General features: G+C 39.7%; 1 protein-coding gene across 1 annotated transcript; it reads left to right on the top strand.

Annotated features, from left to right (window-relative positions):
* The first annotated feature begins 81 nt into the window (after positions 1-81).
* On the top strand, positions 82-10,974 carry si:dkey-126h10.1 (vesicular inhibitory amino acid transporter). The gene is made up of 3 exons (XM_022663240.2): positions 82-329; positions 6,463-7,176; positions 10,525-10,974. The coding sequence occupies exons 1-3, from the start codon at positions 87-89 to the stop codon at positions 10,972-10,974; spliced, it is 1,407 nt and encodes a 468-aa protein (XP_022518961.2). The 5' UTR covers positions 82-86.
* Positions 10,975-20,303: the final 9,329 nt, after the last annotated feature.

The raw sequence follows: 20,303 nt of genomic DNA, 5'->3' as shown, positions 1-20,303 counted from the left end.
TCACATCAGTGTAAATACAATGTTTTAATGGTAATGATGGTGATAAATGATAATTATTGTTGGGTCTAGGGCAGACAGTCAGCACTATGTTGCTTGTGGAGCGGGTCCGTGCTCAGGCTGGGCTCTTCTGGATGACCCACCTCAGCTCAGACAGAGAGGAGAACCTGAGCTTAGTCCAGAGAGATGACCTGAACCGGACCTACAGGGAAAACACCTCACCATCCAGCTCTCAGAGTGAACACAGTGACGACCACGAGGGAGAAACTCAACACACACAGCCCAAAATCACCACCTGGGAGGCAGGCTGGAACATCACCAACGCTATACAGGTACACATATACACATATATATACTTTTAGCCATAAAGCAAATATCACTCACTGTAAATAAGAGAGAGAGTTTAGGGTAAAAACCTGAGGTTTTCATCAGGTTTAGAAACTAAAAACAGACCTGTAACCCTTTGAACCCAAGCTGTTTTGGTGTGTTTTTTGTTTGTTTTTGTCAGTTCCCCTTTTAGGTCTTATAACACAGTAATTATACCTGACAGCCTCATGCCATGATAGCATCAGGCAAATTTATTTTTCTTGATAATCACACCTCTAGGATACATGTAGATTACTAAAAACTTGACACTCAGGACAGCCTATGCCTTTCAGTATTTTGATCAGGACCAATATGGCCAATAATGTTCCAACTAATAGCAAAACTGATTTACTATAATAGATATTTACTTTTTCAGCTACTTATAATAACAACAAATATTATAAGCAAATAAAAAGAGTTATAATGGAAGATTAAAACAAGAAACTTTGAAGGAGATCTAGATCTAGATTTAGGTGTTTTCTCAATGGATTTCTTGTAGATGCTTTACTATGCTGGGATGTAACTACTATTTTTAGAAAGAGTCAGTTCTGCTCTTTCTAATCATATATGGATTATGTTTATGTGTGAAGGGATTCCTGAGTAATTAAGCTGAGAACACAAGGTGCGATTTTGGATGGAAAATCCATCCGTAAGGTTCTAAGGGTTAAAGACTGAGGTACATGGCTGTACCGTTTGTATAAAGTAAAAGCTCAGTTTAAATCAAACATTAAGAGTCTCAGTATTTGATTGTACCATTGAACACATAGGTGTCGTGATGCTCATTGTTATCTTACACCCTGCAAACAGTCTATTTTCTCACCTTCCACCAGCATTCTTTAAATAGCAACAGTGCTTGTGAATATATCTACGTTGATTGGCGTGGTGGTCTGGAAGTGAGGTCTTTTCTGCTAAATTTCTGGTGTATTGCTATCTTGGCAACATAAATCACAGGTGCGCCACTGACTGAAAAGAACCGAGACATCAGTCAACCATCAGACATTCACTGCTATCTTAGTAGCGAAGATGCGCCCCAACACGTTCTCAACGCACATACAAACAAGAACATGCAGCAGTGCACAAACCCAACTTTTACATCAACACTGTAAAACAGAATACACAATAAAATAACAGCGCTGTTCCTGTAAATGACCTGCAGGTCAGTACCTGGCTCTTAAGGAGAATGGCAAATGACACACTGATTTGTTTTATTTTACGTTGTGCCCAAAACACACCCATGATTAACAAAGAGAACTAGTACACGCCTTTTGCGTGTTTCAATTTGCGCAAGGTGTACTTTTCCTGTTGTTATGATAGCAAAGACATACCAACACGCCCTAAATCAAGCTACATGATGGATAGATCTCTAAAATAGGGCTCTTAGTGTTACAGACTGCACAACTAGTAACATGTAGTAAGTAGTTCTTAAAATAAAGAATAAAAAACAGAGTCAAGTCAAGAGTCAAGAGGCTTTTATTGTCATTACATCTGAGTACAGGTACACAGTGTGATGAAATTACGTTCCTCCGGAACCATGGTGCAACATAGAACCACAAGCAATAGACAACATAAAGTGCAGGAGTGACAACAGTGCAACATAAAATTATAAAATTATAACACTAAATAACAATAAATACAATAAATACAAAAGACGAGACAATTTAAAGACAGGACAGTGCAGTACCGATACAGTATAATAAAGTGTATAGTGGGGATAAGGTGCAGAGATGTGTGACATACTGTAACATATAGAACATATATAATCACAGCAGTTACTGAGGTAGAGTTTATAGTTTTTAAGAGTGCAGCAAATAAAGTCATGTCAGCCTCTGTGTGCTGACTGGGTGTGTGTGTGGGTGAAGTTCAGTTCTTTGTGAGTGTAAAGGGGGGGGTGTACAGTTTAGTTTTGTGCGAGTGTGTTGGGTGAGTGGTGGGTGGGGTGGGAGTTCAGTTCTGTCTCTGTGCGTTGAGAAGTCTGACTGCCTGGTGGATGAAGCTGTTGCAGAGTCTAGTAGTGGAGGCTCGGATGCTCCTGTATCTTCTGCCGGACGGCATCAGAGCGAAGAGTCCGTGTGAGGGATGGGTGGGGTCGTCCACAATGCTGGTGGCTTTGCGGATGCAGCGTGTGGTGTAGATCTCAGTGATGGAGGGAAGAGAGACTCCGATGATTTTCTCAGCTGTCCGCACTATCCACTGTAGGGTCTTGCGGTCTGAGGTGTTGCAATTCCCAAACCAGACAGTAATGCAGGTGCTCAGGATGCTTTCTACAGTGCCTCTGTAGAACATGGTGAGGATGGGGGGTGGGAGATGTGCTTTCCTCAGTCTCCGCAGGAAGTAGAGGCGCTGCTGGGCTTTCTTGGTTATGGAGCTGGTGTTGAGGGACCAGGTGAGGTTCTCTGCAATGTGAACACCGAGGAACTTGGTGTTATCCACAAATTCCACAGCAGAGCCGTTGATGTTCAGCGGGTGGTGGACACCTGGAGCTCTCCTGAAGTCAACAACCATCTCCTTGGTTTTATCCACGTTAAGAGATAGGTTGTTGGTTCTGCACCAGTCCGTCAGCCACTGCACCTCCTTTCTGTATGCTGACTCGGAGGGTGACTTGTAGTTGGTGATGGTCTGGATGCCCTGCTACATGCGCCGAGTGTCAGTAGTGTCCTGGAAGTGGGCGTGGATTTTCTTTGCGTAGGTGCGCTTTGCCTCTCTGATCCCCCGGGAGAGCTTGAAAACGAACACACAGCAGTCTCTGAACTCGCGCTGGGATGTCCGCTAGAGCCGGAGATAGTCAATCTTGTTCGGCAGGGAGCAAACGTTGGAGAGAAGGAGAGATGGTACCGCTGGCCGGCTGGAGTTAGCCATTAGCTTAGCGCGGACTCCGGCTCTCTTACCGCGCTTTCGGCTCCTCGCGCAACGCTTGCGGAGAGACCTCTTCCGGCTAGCAGGCTCAGGAAATGCCGCGGATCTTAGCAGGCCTAGCGCGCGTAGCTCCGCTCGTAGACCATCTGTAATTACAGATTTTTGTTGATTTTGCAGGTCTAGCAGGGTCTGTCGGTCGTAAGTTGTTCCCATAGCGAACTTTTGCATGATTGCGAGTTCAGATCGGATTATTTACACAGAAAAACAAACAAAAGCACCATGTTTTGCTTCCGGAGTGGCCACTGCGACTGCTCGCGCCGCCGACAGGAAGCGTTATCTGGATGGAAAATAAACAAAAGAGATACAAAATTTGAGACAATTTAAAATGTACGGACTTTATTAAATTAAACACTTATTAACCATGTTGTTCTACACACTCGATAATCCACAGGCTCAGTTACAACCACAATACAGACAAACTGCAGGTAAATAGAGCTTTTTTTCTTTTCTTTTTATTAAAAGAGATAAGAGCAACAGATTTTAATGTTTTGGAAAAGAATGACCAGAATGCCTGTTGTGTTTTAGTGTTTTTATTGTTTTTTTTTTAAGCACATAAAGGTTTACAGCCCAGATAACTCTAAGCTTTGGCCATTCTCACTGAAGTTTGGAGTGTTTTTTGCCTAAACTGCTTTTTTAATGAGGTGCAGAGTGTGTGTGCATGTGTGTGTGTGTGTGTGTGCTTTCATTGGCGAAGGATTAACTGGTGTTAATGACCTGAGTACAACTGGGCGCTTTGGAGCTTAAACATACAGCAGTGTTTCTGCCACATAGAGTGTATTATCGCTAAATTAAACAAAGGACACACACACACACACAAACACACACACACACACACACTAATCATTCTAAACAAATGTTTTCATAATGGAGAAACAGCGTGTTAATCAGCTTTTGCTTAACATGCTCATTTGGATGCGTAGTGCTTGCTAACGCCTTCCATAGTATTTCCTTTAATGTACCTGTATCATGTCTCATGTATGGGATATAGTATGTAGAGTATATTGTACAGAATACTGGTGTCAGATTATGAGTATTAGAGCTATTACAGTCTTTATATCAGACTATTAATCAAAGTCAAAACAAAGTCACAGCTTGAGGTTGAACTGCTGCCTTTACATTCTTTTGTAAGTTTTTTTGAGGCATCGTTGTGATGCTCCCTCCACCATGCTTTACAGTTGGTATAAAGTTTTAACATTTGTGTTATGTCCTTTTTCGTCCAACATAATATTGTGTTTGTAAAAGGTTCAAATCTTGTAACATCTTTCCTAAGAATGTTTGTCTAGAAGCATTGATGAACATCCAGGTGGTGTTTGGTGAACAAAAGTAACTTCCTTAATGGTGTCCTTCCATTAACATTATACTTTCTTTTATATAGTTTCAGAATTGCCTGTTGTTCTGTTGGAATGATCTTATTAGGACACCAACACCTAGGGAGAGTAGGAACAGGGCTGATTTATTAAATTTTGATAACAAATATTGATTACCTTGGATTAAGGTACATCGTTGTGATGCTCCCTCCACCATGCTTTACAGTAAGATTAGTAAGATTAAGGTTTTAGTATTTGTTTAATATTCTTTTTTCTCAAACATAACATTCCATATCTGTAAAAGGTTCAAATCTTGTAACATCTTTCCTAATAATGTTTGTCTAGAAGCATTGATGAACATCCAGGTGGTGTTTGGTGAACAAAAGTAACTTCCTTAATGGTGTCCTTCCATTAACATTAAACTTTCTTTTATATAGTGGACGCATACATTTTTTTTTTAATTTTCATTTCTATAGTGTTACTCAGTGTTACACAGCCATTGGTTCTTTCTGACCTGTTTCAGAATTGCCTGTTGTTCTGTTGGAATGATCTTATTAGAGTAGGAACAGGGCTGATTTATTAAATTTTGATAACAAATTTTGATTACCTTGAATTAAGGTATTATGCGGTTCTCTGAAAGATAATTGCATCAAGGCATGGTTCAAACCTGAGGAAGAGCCAACAAATTCTGGGATTATCTCAAGAAATGCTCTGAGGTTGAAGGTGTAATCAGGCTGGTACTGAAGTAGGATGATAGTTCATTCTGTGATTTAAAAACAAATAAAAGCATTTTAAACTGCATCCTATACAATGTAAAAATGCCAGTAACATATATATATATATCAATATAAGCACACAACTGTAATGATGCATGATGTGATGCACTCGCCACCATGCTTCACATTTGTAATAAAGGTTTAGTATTTATGCAATGTTCTTTGTCCTCCAAACATAGCATTGTGTACTTGTAAAAAGTGTCAGTGCTATCATACCAATGTTCAGAGGACATTGTAAAAATTCCAGTGAACATATACAGCTCTGGAAAAAAATATGAGACCACTTCAGTTTTAAAACAGTTTATCTGATTTTGCTATTTATAGGTATACGTTTGAGTAAAATGAAACATTGTTGTTTTATTCTATAAACTACAGACAATATTTCTCCCAAGTTCCAAATAAAAATATTGTCATTTAGAGCATTTATTTGCAGAAAATGAGAAATGGCTGAAATAACAAAAAAGATGCAGAGCTTTCAGACCTCAAATAATGCAAAGAAAACAAGTTCATATTCATAAAGTTTTAAGAGTTAAGAAATCAATATTTGGTGAATTAACCCTGGGTTTTCATCACAGTTTTCATGCATCCTGGCATGTTCTCCTCCACCAGTCTTACACACTGCTTTTGGATAACTCTATGCCTGCACTCCTGGTGTAAAAATTCAAGCAGTTCCATTTGGTTTGATGGCTTGTGATCATCCATCTTTCTCTTGATTATAATCCAAATGTTTTTAATTTGGTAAAATCAAAGAAACTTATCATTTTTAAGTGATCTCTTATTTTTTTCTAGAGCTGTAAGTCTGAATTGTACAGAATTGCACAGAATTGTACAGATGCCAGTGTTAAAAGCATGATGTGATGCACTCGCCACCATGCTTTGCAGTTTTTTACCATTTGTAAAAAAAAAAATAGTTATTTCTTCTTTAAATAAACAGTAAAACTGAGTACTTGTAATAAGTGTCTGTGCTATCATACCAATGTAAAAATGCCAGTGAACATAAATATCAGTGTAAGCACAGAATTGTAAAGATATCAGTGTTGAAAATAACAATACTATGCAATTTCTAGGTGATTAATTGAATTGACTTTGAATTGATTTTTCAGGGAATCTTTGTACTGGGTCTTCCCTATGCTGTGCTGCAGAGTGGTTATACTGGGCTGCTGCTGCTGGTTCTCTCAGCGCTGCTCTGTTGCTACACTGGTAAAATCCTCATTTCCTGCCTGTATGAAGAAGATGAAGTGGGCCAGCTGCACCGCATTCGCCACACTTATGCTGACATCGCTGACGCCTGCTGGAGCCGGCTGTGCCCGCGGCTAGGCGGCAAACTGGTCAACGTCACCCAGGTGGTGGAGCTGATGATGACCTGCATCCTCTACCTGGTCGTCAGTAGCAACCTGATGTCCAACAGCTTCCCCTTCTTACCCTTGAGTCCAGTGACCTGCTCCACTTTGACCTTTTTGACCCTGATGCCCTGCATGCTCATCCGGGACCTGAAGGTGGTCTCGCGGCTCAGCTTCCTGTGCTCCCTGGTGCACTTCCTCATCACCTTCGTCGTGATTGGCTACTGTCTGCGGCAGGCCCCGCGGTGGGTGTACGGTGGGCTGCGGCTGGCGGTGGATTTCGACGGTTTCCTGGTGGCGACAGGCGTTATTATCTTTAGCTACACGTCACAAATATTCCTGCCCACACTGGAGGGGTGCATGGAGGAGCGAGGGCAGTTTGGGGGAATGATGGACTGGACGCATGTGCTGGCCTGCGTTCTGAAGACCGTGTTCTCCATGCTGGCACTACTGACCTGGGGGGAGGACACCAAGGAGGTAATGATACTAATCTACTGTATACACTCCCTTCAAAAAGTATTAGAAAACAGTGTTAAAAAATCATTTTATTTCTGCTGTAGACAAGAAAATAAAAATATGGGACAAAAGATCAACATTTCAGTTTTTATTTCCAAGTGTTTACATCTGGATCTGATACACAGTTCAGTTTTAATGTTAAACCAAATTGTTTTCAGTCATTGTTTTGTCTACAGCAGGAATAAAGGGATTGGCCTAACTCTCCCTATTCTTTTGAATGGGACTGTAGGTGTCAGTGTAAATAAAGCAATGTTGTACAAATCTTTATTGTGCTAGTGCAAAGATACATATGAACATCTATATTACAATAAATTGCAATACTGTTAACAAGGCGGTAAATTGCCATTGTTTAAATGTCATTAAAAAAAAAACTATAGTATAAAAATACATCATCATATTTATATAGGATGATATAAATATATATATATATATACAGTGTTGGGCACGTTACTTTGAAAAAGTAATTAGTTATAGTTACTGGTTACTTCTCCAAAAAAGTAACTGAGTTACTAACGGAGTTACTCCACTATAAAAGTAATTAGTTACCAGTAAAAGTAACTATCGCGTTACTTTTTATTATTCGCCCCTCAAAAAAAGGAAATCAATTATGCATTTACTATTATTATTAGAAAAATAACAAAAAATAACAAACGAAAATAAACCCAAAATGTTGACAAAAATATAATCTAACGAATTTCAAAAAAATAAAACGAAATTCTCCACACAAGCAAAGAAAATTACTAAAACTTGTAATACTGAAAAAAGCGGAAAAACGCGTCTGGGGATGAAATTTAACAAACCAAGCCACACTCAAAAGAAATATGTATATATAAAACAAAATAATGGACAAAAACAACAATTTAATGCCCGTTAAAATGGTATTAATATAACAGCTTCACCAAAAGAGAATAGAGCTTAGATCGTGCCCAAAAAATCCGACCCGACCCAGCCGGAGCCCGTGCACATTCTGCCCAAGCCCGAACCATAAACTGTCATTATGAGCCGGACCCGATCCGCCCCATAAACTGTCTGTTTTCGGGCTGATTGAATGAGCGAAATATAATCAGAATTATGTTAATTAACACTGTAACATAGAAGCATAGAACTATTATTTAATTTAAATGATTTTTAAGAACAGCTACACACAATGCTGCAAGTCAAACGCGGAGGCGTTCACGTGCGCCCAGAGCTACGTGATTACAGTTTTCATTTTTATTATAGTTTAATTTTATTTTGTTTTTATTTTTTCTGTTCATTTTAGGGTGGGCTTGCTAGCGCGAGCGCTTTACACAAGAACTAACGGACCACGAGTGCCGCGCGCTCGGCACAACAACTCCCGCTGTACAACAGCGCTTATAAATAAATTAAACACAAAAATGAGGGTATTCTATCTGTAATTTCAGTTCGTTTTAGTTAGTTTTATAAACACAAAATACAGTTCGAGATAGTTATGTTTTTCCTTTTAATTACCGTTTTTATTAGATTCAGTTAACACAAATGTTTTTCACTTTCAGTTTTCGCTATTTCGTTCGCTTTAGTGAACAATAATAATTGGTTACTTAGCAACATTGTGATTATCACACCAGAGCTTTATATAAAATAAAAATAGGAGCCTGATTTCGGGTCGGTCCTCAGGTCAGGTGGGATTCGGGCAGAGAATCTAAGCTCTAAAATAGAAAGCAGCAGCACCACAAAAACCGGAGCAGCTAAAAAGAGCTTAACGTCCTTAATTCGGAACTTGGGTTGTCCACGGCAATCACTGAATTGATTAGAGCACGCAAATCGTCACAATTGTGCCTCACTTCACCACGCCAAACCACAGGCACAGCGGCCAGAAGCTCAAGTTCACCGGACAGAGGAGGGGTTAACCAGGGCAAAGCGAAATAAAAAAAAAAAGTTCATAGAGCGGCTAAAGTAACGTGCAGTAACGGGGTGTCGGAAATGGTAACGGCGTTATAGTTACAGTCATAGTAATTAGTTAGATTACTCGTTACTGAAAAAAAGTAACGGCGTTAGTAACGCCGTTAGTTTTAACGCCGTTACTCCCAACACTGTATATATATATATATATATATATATATATATATATATATATATATTCTAATCTATTGACAAAGTACAACATCTACTAGTATCATTATCATTGAAAAGTTACTTTATTTTAATAATTCAGTTTAAATTGTGAACAATTTTAAGCATGTATTTCTTGCGTTGTTGTTGTTTGTGGCTTACAGCCAATGAAAACCCAAAAATCAGTGTATCAGAAAATTTGAATATTAATGTATATAGGACCAAATTGAACTTTTGGCAGTGTGGGCAGTGTGCCAAGTCCTGCTGGAAAATGAAATCCGCATCTCCATAAAAGTTGTCAGCAGAGGAAAGCATTAAGTGCTGTAAGATTTTTACGTAAAACACTGCACTGACTTTAGACTTGATAGAACACAGTGGATCAACACCAGCAAATGACATGGCTCTCCAAACCATCACTGATCATCAGTAAATTTCACATTTCATTTGGAAATCAAGAGAGCAGAGTCTGGTGGAAGAGTGAAGAGACACACAGTCCAAGCTGCTTGAGGTCTAGTGTGAAGTTTCCACAATCAGTGATGGTTTGGAGACACCTATAATGTTAAATAATAATATTTAAATGGCATTTATTAAGTGGCAGTCCATATTATTTTGTTTCTAAACTGAAAGCAGAAGCATGTCTGAGTGGAGATGGTACCAGTGTGCTGAATGACCATCCCTGCTAAGCCTCATATATTCATTCTAAAAACTGGAGTCTCGGGTCGCTTTTCACTGGAGTTCTTCTGGCCATGTCACTCATCTTTGCGTACTTACGTCACACGTACAGCCTCTAAAAGAGGATCCGGCTCAGTTTTACTGAACACAAGCGGCTGGTGGAGCAGTGGAGACTTCAGAAGGGGAAACTCTCTGAGCTTAGTAGCTCAATCACTCATAGTAAAAACAAAGAAGCAAGGGAATGAAGTTTCTGACTGAGCATGCTCTCTCCCTCTCTCTCTGACTGAACATAACCTGGAATCGGATTCATCCGCTCTGAAAAGAGGGCCGCATCACACCCGCCCAGTTTAAAATGATTCTTCCGCTTGCTCAGTGCAATTACCCATTCTCACCAGAGAGGGCACTTAATCCCCCAAATCCCAAAACTTACGAACATCAGCTTTAATGTTAACTTATACAGATGTGGAATTCCCAAGCCGTTCTCAGTTTTCTGCTGTCCCATGACATTTGGCATGTTGGTGCTTAGCTTTCTCTCTCTCTCTCTCTCTCTCTCTTTCTCTCTCTCAGGTGGTCAGTGATAATCTGCCCCCTGCTCTGAGGATGATGGTGAATCTGTGTCTTCTGGCGAAGGCTCTGCTCTCATACCCCCTGCCCTTCTTCTCCGCTGCGCAGCTGCTGCAGACGGGCGTTCTGCAGCCGGACGCTGCTCAGTGCGAGAGATCAGAAGCACCGGAGTGGAACACGCTCGTCCTCCGCGCCTCCCTCCTCCTCCTCTCCTTCATCATGGCTCTGTGTGTCCCTCGCTTTTCTCTGCTGATGGGTCTGACGGGCAGCGTGACGGGAGCGGTGATGACCCTACTGCTGCCCGCTCTGTTCCACCTGCAACTGAAGTGGAGGCAGATGAGTGCAGGGGGCAAACTGCTGGACGTGGTCATCCTAGGCCTGGGCTGTGTTTGCAGCCTGGCAGGGGTCATCCGCTGCATCAGGGCCATGATCCACGCCTTCACCAACACATAGAGACATGATGATGATGATGCAATAATAATAATAATAATTCCTAAATTCATTTAATTGCTACTTTTATCGTTATAACTGTTCACAGTCATGTTTGTTTATGAGATTATGCAAGAATTGACATTTCTTGCTTTTGGGCTTCCTGTGTTGCCAAGAAGGACTCTATTGTACAACCTGTGCTCATTTTACACCCCATCAACAGTCCTTGTGCCCACGCTGTTAAAATAGGGTCCGGGTTTATGAATATATCTACACTGATGGGTATAGTGGTCTGGAAATAAGGTGTATTTAAGTAAATATTTAGCGTGTCTTCCTGTCTTGATACAGAAAATACAGGTGCACCACTGACCTGTTTAAACCCTGACAACAGTCAATAGTCAGCTACCCAATCCTATGTTAGTCATGCAGGAGGACCATGCAAATAACAATAAACAGAATAATAATAATAATAAAAAATCATTGCTGATCTCTCAAATGAGCTGCTGGCGTACCTTAACAGTGTAAATGTAAATGTGCAGGTCAGTATCCTCTGCCGAGACACGCAAAAGCACCACGCTGTTGAGATACCAACACACCAAAGTCAGAGCACACCTGCCTCTTAAAGGGAATGACAAGTGACACACTGATTATGTTAAATACTGATCTAATAACACACACAGATTAACCCTTTAATCAATAAAACATAAAAAAAAAGTTTATGGAGGCAAAAGTCCTCCATATTCTTGCAAACAAAATGAAAAACTATATAGAAACATGCAAACTTGAAATGTAGGTAAACGTTTTGGAAGAAGTTCAAAACAGCAATACAAAATAAATATTTTGTAAAATGAAATATCTGCCACATAGAATAAAGCATAGAAATATGAAGGTAAGCCTATTCTTAAGTGTATTTCACAATAGAATTCTCAAAAACGCTTTAGTGCTATGTCAGTGCTATTTTTAGAAACAATAGGGTTCCCTGTTCATCACACTGTATGAATCATGTTGGTGTGTTGATGCATTCCTGAGTAATTTAGCTGTATAAACAATGCATGATGTTTGACGCAATTTGCATCAATGGGGTTCTAAGAAATCAATTGCTCATATATGAGTATTTTTACAGTAAACTCAAGTTTCTACAAAGACTTTTTAAGACTTATGCCAAGCTCAGACTACACAACATTTTTGTCCCTCACTATGTTCACTATGTCAGATTAAGCAGTTATTTTCGTTTTGCGTCATTCTCGGGGGACTGGCAACACTACACATAAGTCACCGACCAGTCATCGTCCGCGTCCTCTCGTGAGTTCGTAGGTCATCGCGGGGGAGAAGCATAGAATCTGACAATCAAGGCTACAGAAGCTATTTGCGAGATGGAAGAGCTTTTGTGCTAAAAATTTGTTAAAAATAATATTAGATTATTACTGTTTACTGGTACAGTAAACTGCAGGAGCACCGCCCTGCTTTCTTTTCCCGTGTTTATATCTGTGCGCCACAGAACGCTCTGTCTTCCTCTTGGTCAGAGTCAGGAAGCACGTCGCGGAGCATGTCAAACTAGGCAATAAAATACAAAAAATTCTAACATGCTAGTCTTTCCGTTGGACGCTCCGACAGCGTCGCTTACGTCAAATTACAGTTCTTTGACTGTGTCACACTACACGGACCTTTGTCGCTCACGACAATGAAATTCGGATCCGACGCACGCAATGTGTCAGCGCTGACAAAAACGGGTCAAAATTGGGCTAAAATCGTGTAGTCTGATCCGGGCATTAGTAATATCACTCAGAGATAACAATTAAGACCAATATTAGATTTACAGGCTTATGCTAACAGTAAGTTTATGTGTATTTTTAACAAACCAATATTTTAAACAAAAAACTTGTATATCTAATTTAAACACTGCAAAACTCAATGTGCGAAAATAAAAACAAAACAGTATTTACTGTTCAACATTTTAAAGACCCTAAGGGGATGCATTTAAGAAATTTTTTAACAAAGTAAAAACAGGCCTTGTTTTTAGTAAAAAATACATTTAAGACTTTTAAGGATCAATTTAAGGATTTTCATGCAGAAGATCAATACGCTGATGTATAGCCTTGAAGTTAAAATTTAATTGAATTTATTAAATTTAGTGTTCAGGGCAAGAAAACTACTGACCGATTTCAGTTTTAAGCAGAGAATTGTGTATTAAACCAGAAATCAATACCTAAGCCTTGAATCTTGTGTTGAATTACAGTAAAAGAAAAAAAAATCAATTTTCTCACAAATAAACATCCTTTTTGCCTCTTTTTCTCTTCTTTCTCCTTCGTTTCTCTCTTTTTATTACGCACTCTGGTCCAGGCAGAGGCATCCTGATGGAAGCGTCACAGTGGAAGAACTGTGGGAAAGAAGCGAAAAAGAAAATCTAGATTTCTGACCTGACTATCTCACACACACACACACACACATACACACACACACACACACATGCACATGCACATGCACGCACACTTTCACACTTCCACACTGTAACTTCGTCTCCATAACAGTGTGTTTTTTATCTGCAGCAGGTTCGTGGGCTCACACACCTCTCCGAGTTTCACTCAGTAATGATGAACGCTGAAATAGAAGCGGGGGAACTTCTCACCTGTCAATCATTCATAAACATAGTTTTATAACAAGGATTATTTGGTTATGAAACCACTTTGAGTGACTTCATAGGTTCTGAAAGCAGGCAAATGAACTCTCTTTACTTTTCTCTCATAATCACTTTTTTAGCTTTTTAAAAATGTTTTCTAATGGAAGAATGCCATTCAGTTGCAGTTTATATAAATCTCCATAGAATAGCCCAATAGCCCTGACTAATTGAATGGGATGCATTGGAGCAGCTGCACATGAGCCTATAGTCACCATGTCTAATGCCAAATTCGGGTTAGAGGGGTGTAAAGTCATCCCCCCACCCCTACTTCCCTCAGCATTGACCCTGGACAGCCTGACTACTCTCTTTGGTATGTCGTTTGTTTTGAAATAGACCCTGCCTGTTCCTCACTACTTCTTTTTGCTTAACCTCTTTAATAAATACTGTGTCGATAATGACTTTTGTAAAAAAAAAAATAATAATAATATGAATAAGTCGTTAAATGCTGAGCAATTGCAAATTCTCACAGTAGGAAAATTGCTTTGACTTTGTTAGGTTCAATGGAGGAACAAAATCAACAGTATCACAGTATCAAACACAAATGGTGACAATGACTGTTTTTGTTGTCTTTGTTTTTGTCGTTAAAAGGAGTGTCCACAAACATTTGGACATATAGTTAATTTCTTTAGTGAACAATGAAGCAAAAGTGGGCTGTCCTTTAAAATTCAGAGTTAATCTTGCCCTGTGGAGGTGTCTGAATACCACTTTTGAAAATGGCACACTGCTGCAGGCGAGTTCTCCATGGTATCGTCTATGTAGATGAAAAAGGACGTCAATCAAAGATCTGCCAATACAATTTCCATCAAACATCGGAACGATGCTGCAGTAATCAAATCCTCCTCAGAGCAATGTCCCATTACCTAGCGTAAAGCCTTCTACTCCCAGAGGAGTAGAGACCGTTACTGCAGTAAAGAAGGACAAACTCTTCTTTAATAGCCTTGATTCTAGAAAAAGCGCGTAGAATCATATATATCATCACTGTTTAACAAACAGAAAACTTTTAGGCTGTAGGTGGAGAAATTAACTGTGTCTCCTAATGTGAGCCTCTTGAAAACCATCCACCCTTGTAGAACTCTCGCCCAGTAGCTCTGCATGTTGTTGACTTCACCAGAGAGTGGACTCTTTAGGAGAACAGCGGGGTGCAGGTTGTAATTTGGATCTAAAGTCATTTAAGAACATTTTTATTGGTCTCTTTTGTCGTAACATTTTGACACAACAATAATAAGAAACAACTATCAGATTTTACATTATCTCAAAATATAAAAAAACAACAACAAATATACAAATACAGTTTTATACATGTTTTATTTGGATGGCATCCATACAATTCAATAAGGCTATGGTTCATATGTGTAATGTAATAGGTCATGTTAATTAACCTGTAGTGTTTGTCTGATTTTGCAACATGTTCAAACCATTAGTCTTGAACATACACACCCACACACACACACACACACACCCACACACACACACACACACAGGCACAGTGATTTCAGAAGGCCCATATGAGCGAGAGTGAAAAACACAGTGAGTCAAATCTCACGTTGGTGATTTATCAAATGCCTGTTCCATTACTACTGCAGCTTTCCCGTAAGAATGACTAATACACACACACACACACACACACACACACACAGTTTAATAGAGATCTCTACAATCTGTTCTGTCTAATCATATCCAGAAGTGTTCTGATCACCATTCTCCCACACTGAGTCAGATTTTAGAATATACTTTAACTAACAGTCTGATTTTAAGTATCAGTCTGTCCTAATTACTGTAGAGAAGTATAAACAGTCTAATATCCCTCGAAAGTGAAGATGCACTCAGCTCTGCCTGCGATCTGCAGCCTCCGGACTACATTGCCCAGGATGTACCACACACTGAAATCCCACCAAATCACATGACACTTTGAGGAAGCAGGTCACCTGAATACTAGCCCTATAAAAAGGTGTGATTTGCTTGTATTCTTTGCTGAGTATTGATGGTTTATCCTCGTACAACATGTTTTTCTATTGCCTCTAAAATATTACCTTGCTGTGTTTTGACCTCTGGACTGTTCATCTGCCCTGGAATGTTATCTCGTTGGTGTTGCTGTTTACCGGTATTGACATTGCTTAGTGTGTCTAAGACTTTAATATTACTCTAATATTTAATAATGTACAGTATATTTTAATTTACATCTGCGTGTGTCTGAGACCTGCTCAACTATGATAACCAGTCAAAAGTCTGGACACACCTTCCCATTGCACGTTTTATTATTTGCTATGAATCATGTAGTAAATTTAAAAGTGTTAGACAAAACAAAATACTCTAAATGTGAAGCATTTAAATGGGATCTTATCTGGGGTGCTGTTCACTTGAGGTTTCTGTGGTTGGTAACTCTTGCTCCTCCTTTCCTAGGGTGGTCCTGATGAGAGCCAGCTTCATCATAACATTTAAAAAAAAATTAAAAGACACTTTTAAAGTTCTTGAAAGTTTTTGAATTGACTGACCTTTTTAAAAAAATATATATATATATTTTCTTTACTTAGTTGAGTAGTTCTTGCCATAATATGGATTAGAACATTACACAAATAGAGCTATTCATTGTTTCTCACTAACTCTTTAAAAAGACCCCTTTATCGGTTCAGTATTGGCGATAAAACTGTTGGGTTGGCCAAGCATGTCTCCAGACCTCAATCCTATTGAGCATCTGTGGGGCATCCGTAAATAGAAGGTGGTGGAGCACAAGATCTAGAACAACCTGTGAAGCTCTAATGAACTCCAGGTCGAAGAGAGTTAAGGCTGTGCTGGAAAATAATGGTGGCCAGACAAAATATTGACACTTTGCGCACAATTTGGCCATTTTCACTTAGGACTGGTAGAGGCTCTGCACATTATGTGTGAAAAAAAGTGCCGATGATCAGTTCCTGACACTCTGCAGTATTGATGATGTTTATTCTCTGTAATTAGAGCAGCATCTTCAGAATGGATCCCCAGACATGTTCCCAGAGGCTGAACTCTGGTATTTGTATGTGTGAGTGTGTGTGCGTATGTGTGTGTGTGTGTGGTGTGTGTGTGTGTGTGTTAAGCCAAAGTGAGCTCTAACAGATGTGTGTGGATTTGAGAGCTTGGCACTGAAGAGTACCGGTCAAATCCGCCAGCATAAAAATCGGTGCTCTGTTTGTCTCTCTCTCTCTATTTCTCTCTCTCTCTCTCTCTCTCTCCCTCCCTCACTCTCTTTCTCTACTCCCCCTCTCTCTATCTATCTCCCTCATTCTCTCTTCTTCTTTTCCTCATTGTCTCTTTATCTCTCTCTCTCTAATTCTCACTTCTTCTCTCCCTCCCTCTCTTTGTTTCTGTCCTTCCCTCTGTCTCTTTCTCTTCCTCCTTCTTTCCTGATCTCTTTCTCTTCTTCCCTCTCTCTCTCTCTTTCTCTCCCTCCCTCTCTCCTTCACTCTCTCTTTCTCTACTCCCCCTTTCTCTATCTTTCTCTCTTTCCCCCTGATTCTCACTTCTCCTCTCCCTCCCTCTCTTTATGTCTCTCTCCTTCCCTCTTTCTCTCATTTTTCCCTCCCTCTCTCCCAATCTTTCTCTTTTTCCTTCTCTCTTTCTCAATCTCCCTCTCTCCTTCACTCTTTTTCTCTCCTCCCCCTCTCTCTACCTATCTCTCTCTCTTCGTAATTCTCACTTCTTCTCTCCCTCCCTCTCTTTATGTCTCTTTCCTTCCCTCTCTCTCTCCTTCCCTCTCTCTCTCTTTCTGTCCCTCCCTCTCTCCCAATCTCTTTCTTCTCTTCCCTCTTCTCTCTTTTTCACCCTTCCTCTCTCTTTCTGTGTCTCCTTCTCTCACTCTCTCTCTCTTCCTCCCTCTTTCCTATCTCTCTCTTTCCCTCAAATTCTTTGTCACCTTCTCTTTCTCTCTTCCTCCCCTTTACTCCTTCTTTCTCTCCTTCCCCTCTCAGTCTCTTTTCTTAATTCTCTCACTTTCTTTTCCAACCCTTCTCTCTCTCTCTTTCTCTCTCTCTCTCTCTCTGCCCCCCTCTATCTCTCTCCTCAGGCAGGTTGAGTGTGGTTCAGGTGGATGTGTGTGGACTGTTGGCATTCTGTGTTTTAAGGCAGTTTGTGTGTGTGTGTGGTCATTAGGGTCAGTTTCGTTGGTCCTGCGTTCTCTCTCTCCCGTTATCAATCCTGTGAAAGATCCGAATCCCGCAGATCGACAGTAGACTCGCCCGACGGCCGGCGGACAATTACTCTCAGCGCGGGGCCGACAGCCCATAATTACAAATCCATTTACCCAGCGCCAAGAATAACGAGCAGGCCAGGAGAGGCTTTTTATACCACTCCGTCTTTTACACACACACACACACACACACACACACACACACACACAGTGCAAGGGACAGGTGCTTGCTTGGCTAAATCTGATCACAGTATATCCATTCTGTTTAAAAACTTGTGTTTAATATAAATGAGATCCAATTCTGACCACCTTCCAATGTAGTTCCAATTGTCAGATCATAATCCAGTCCCAATGCCTGCTATTTATACCTGCTTTATTATGCAGAATTGTAATGTTCATTGTGTGAAAATGCATTACAATACCAGGAGTAAACTGACACCAGTAATACTAGGATGCACATTATTATTGTCAATAAATCAATCATTTAACCTTTATTTTGACTTGAGCATACGTTGAGGGCAACCCCTTATTTTTTGTGTAGCTGAGCATTTACAAAAACATGGATTGACATGCCAATAAAAATGATCCCTGGAGATATCAGCCAATACCGTTCGCTGAGGGAGGCGACCCTGACCCCGCCCCCTAACTGTCAAAACCACCCCTTTCAAAACTCGAGCACAAAAGCCTCACTCGAGCAAAAAAATTGCATGGCACGCGAGGAGATCTGTGAATTCGAGAGGAAAATAAACACCTGAGAGAAGAAAAATGAAGCTCGAGAGCAATATTCTGTTCAGCTCACACACATTTCCCCTTTTTTTGCTCGCTAATTTCACATTTGTGCTCGCGAGAAGTTAATTTACACATGCAAAATGTTAAAACACGCTTATAATTTTTTTCACCTGGTATTTTTGAACCCCCGACTTTTGACATTGATGTGATGCCATAGACCGGCCTCAGACTGTGTGAGCGTGTGTTTGACCCAGAGACAGACAAACCCAGCAAGGTAAGAATATTCTGTTACACACACAGGTTTCAGGTTCTTAATCACAATATTATAAATCAGTGGTTCTCAAACTGTGGTAAAAATATTAATGAATTCTAAAACCTCCAAAAAAAATATTATTATATTCAGTATATTCAGGTAGTCAGCTGACCTCATTCTTTCAGCTCATACTGTTGCAGCATCAACCCCACATCATTTACTTACTTAAATCCAGGTGGAGACTTTTATTTTGTTTTTTTTCTCCAGGCAGTGTATTAGTGTAAAATCCTGTAATACTAATTTACTGCTGCATTCCACATGCTTCTCTCAGTTCAGACGCTGCTTACGGATTATTCAGGTCGTCAACAAATGAACTCAGTCGTGATTGGTGGAACAGCGGGGGATGAAGTCTAGATTAGTTATAGCAAGACTTGGCAGGAGTTTAGACTGGTAGGGGCTGATATATATGCTGTCTGAGACCAAGGAAATACAGTCTGGTTATTTTTTGCATTAGTCAGAGCTCTGAAGTCTCACTGTTTTGAATTTCTTCTTTACTTGATTAAATTGGTTCTTTAATGTGATTTTCCTTTATTTTTCATTCTTCATTGCATAGAAAAATCCTGTTTTGTCCGGAAGACTCATTGAATAAACCGGCAAAGCTATTTTTGGAATAAGGACATAAGATTTTTTCTTCTTATGTTGTATCACACCAGATCAGGATCTCATTTGACTAAATCCTTCACTATATTTTCCTTTCAATGAAAAATGTTAATTTAGAACTGATCACAACAGCTCACCAGAAACAGCAGCGCTTGAACATTTCCATCCTTATTTAACTTTACCAATCGACACATTCTAGAGAACGTTAAATGCTGAAAAAGTTTGTCTAAATTGTCCATATTTTTTTAATAATCAGCACTGCTGTTTATTATTATCTGTTTAATTGGTTGCTAAACATATTTTTACTACGCATTTCACTAAAACAAATAAAACATGATTAAAAATGATTAAAAATTGCTCTGGATAGAAAATGTGTGTGTGGGTTTTGTATCAGAATGTCCACGCTGAAGAATCCTGAACAAATCAGATTCTACATGCCTGCAGGAAACTGAAATAAAAGCATAGCTTGTGATTACTGTAGGTCCCTACACTGAGATACTTCTTTTGATTGGTTGGCTGGGATGTAAATTACCATTTACTGTAAGTGGGTGTTGCTCTGACGGGAGGGCTTAGTCAAATGCGGACCACCGTCGTCTTGAATTCACCATTAGGATCCTCTCTACACTCTTTCTGTTAATCAAACACAAAGTCAAACTACCATAAACAAACTACTATACTTTAGGATTTTGTTGGAACAAAAAAAAACAATGAGTGTGATTGTGGTGCTTTATTAAGAACAAAATCAACATTTTAACTGCTTAAACTACAAATATTTTACAATTTTAAATATTATATATAGATTAATTTAGCAGTGTCTGAAATTCCCATTATGAGCATTTATGAGCGTTTTCTTGCTCATAACGAAAAATTCTGAC

Source organism: Astyanax mexicanus, chromosome 1, assembly GCF_023375975.1.
Source record: "Astyanax mexicanus isolate ESR-SI-001 chromosome 1, AstMex3_surface, whole genome shotgun sequence".
NCBI classification, from domain to species: domain Eukaryota; kingdom Metazoa; phylum Chordata; class Actinopteri; order Characiformes; family Acestrorhamphidae; genus Astyanax; species Astyanax mexicanus.
The sequence above is the reverse complement of the archived record's forward strand: the minus strand, read 5'-3'. Positions and strand labels throughout refer to the sequence as shown.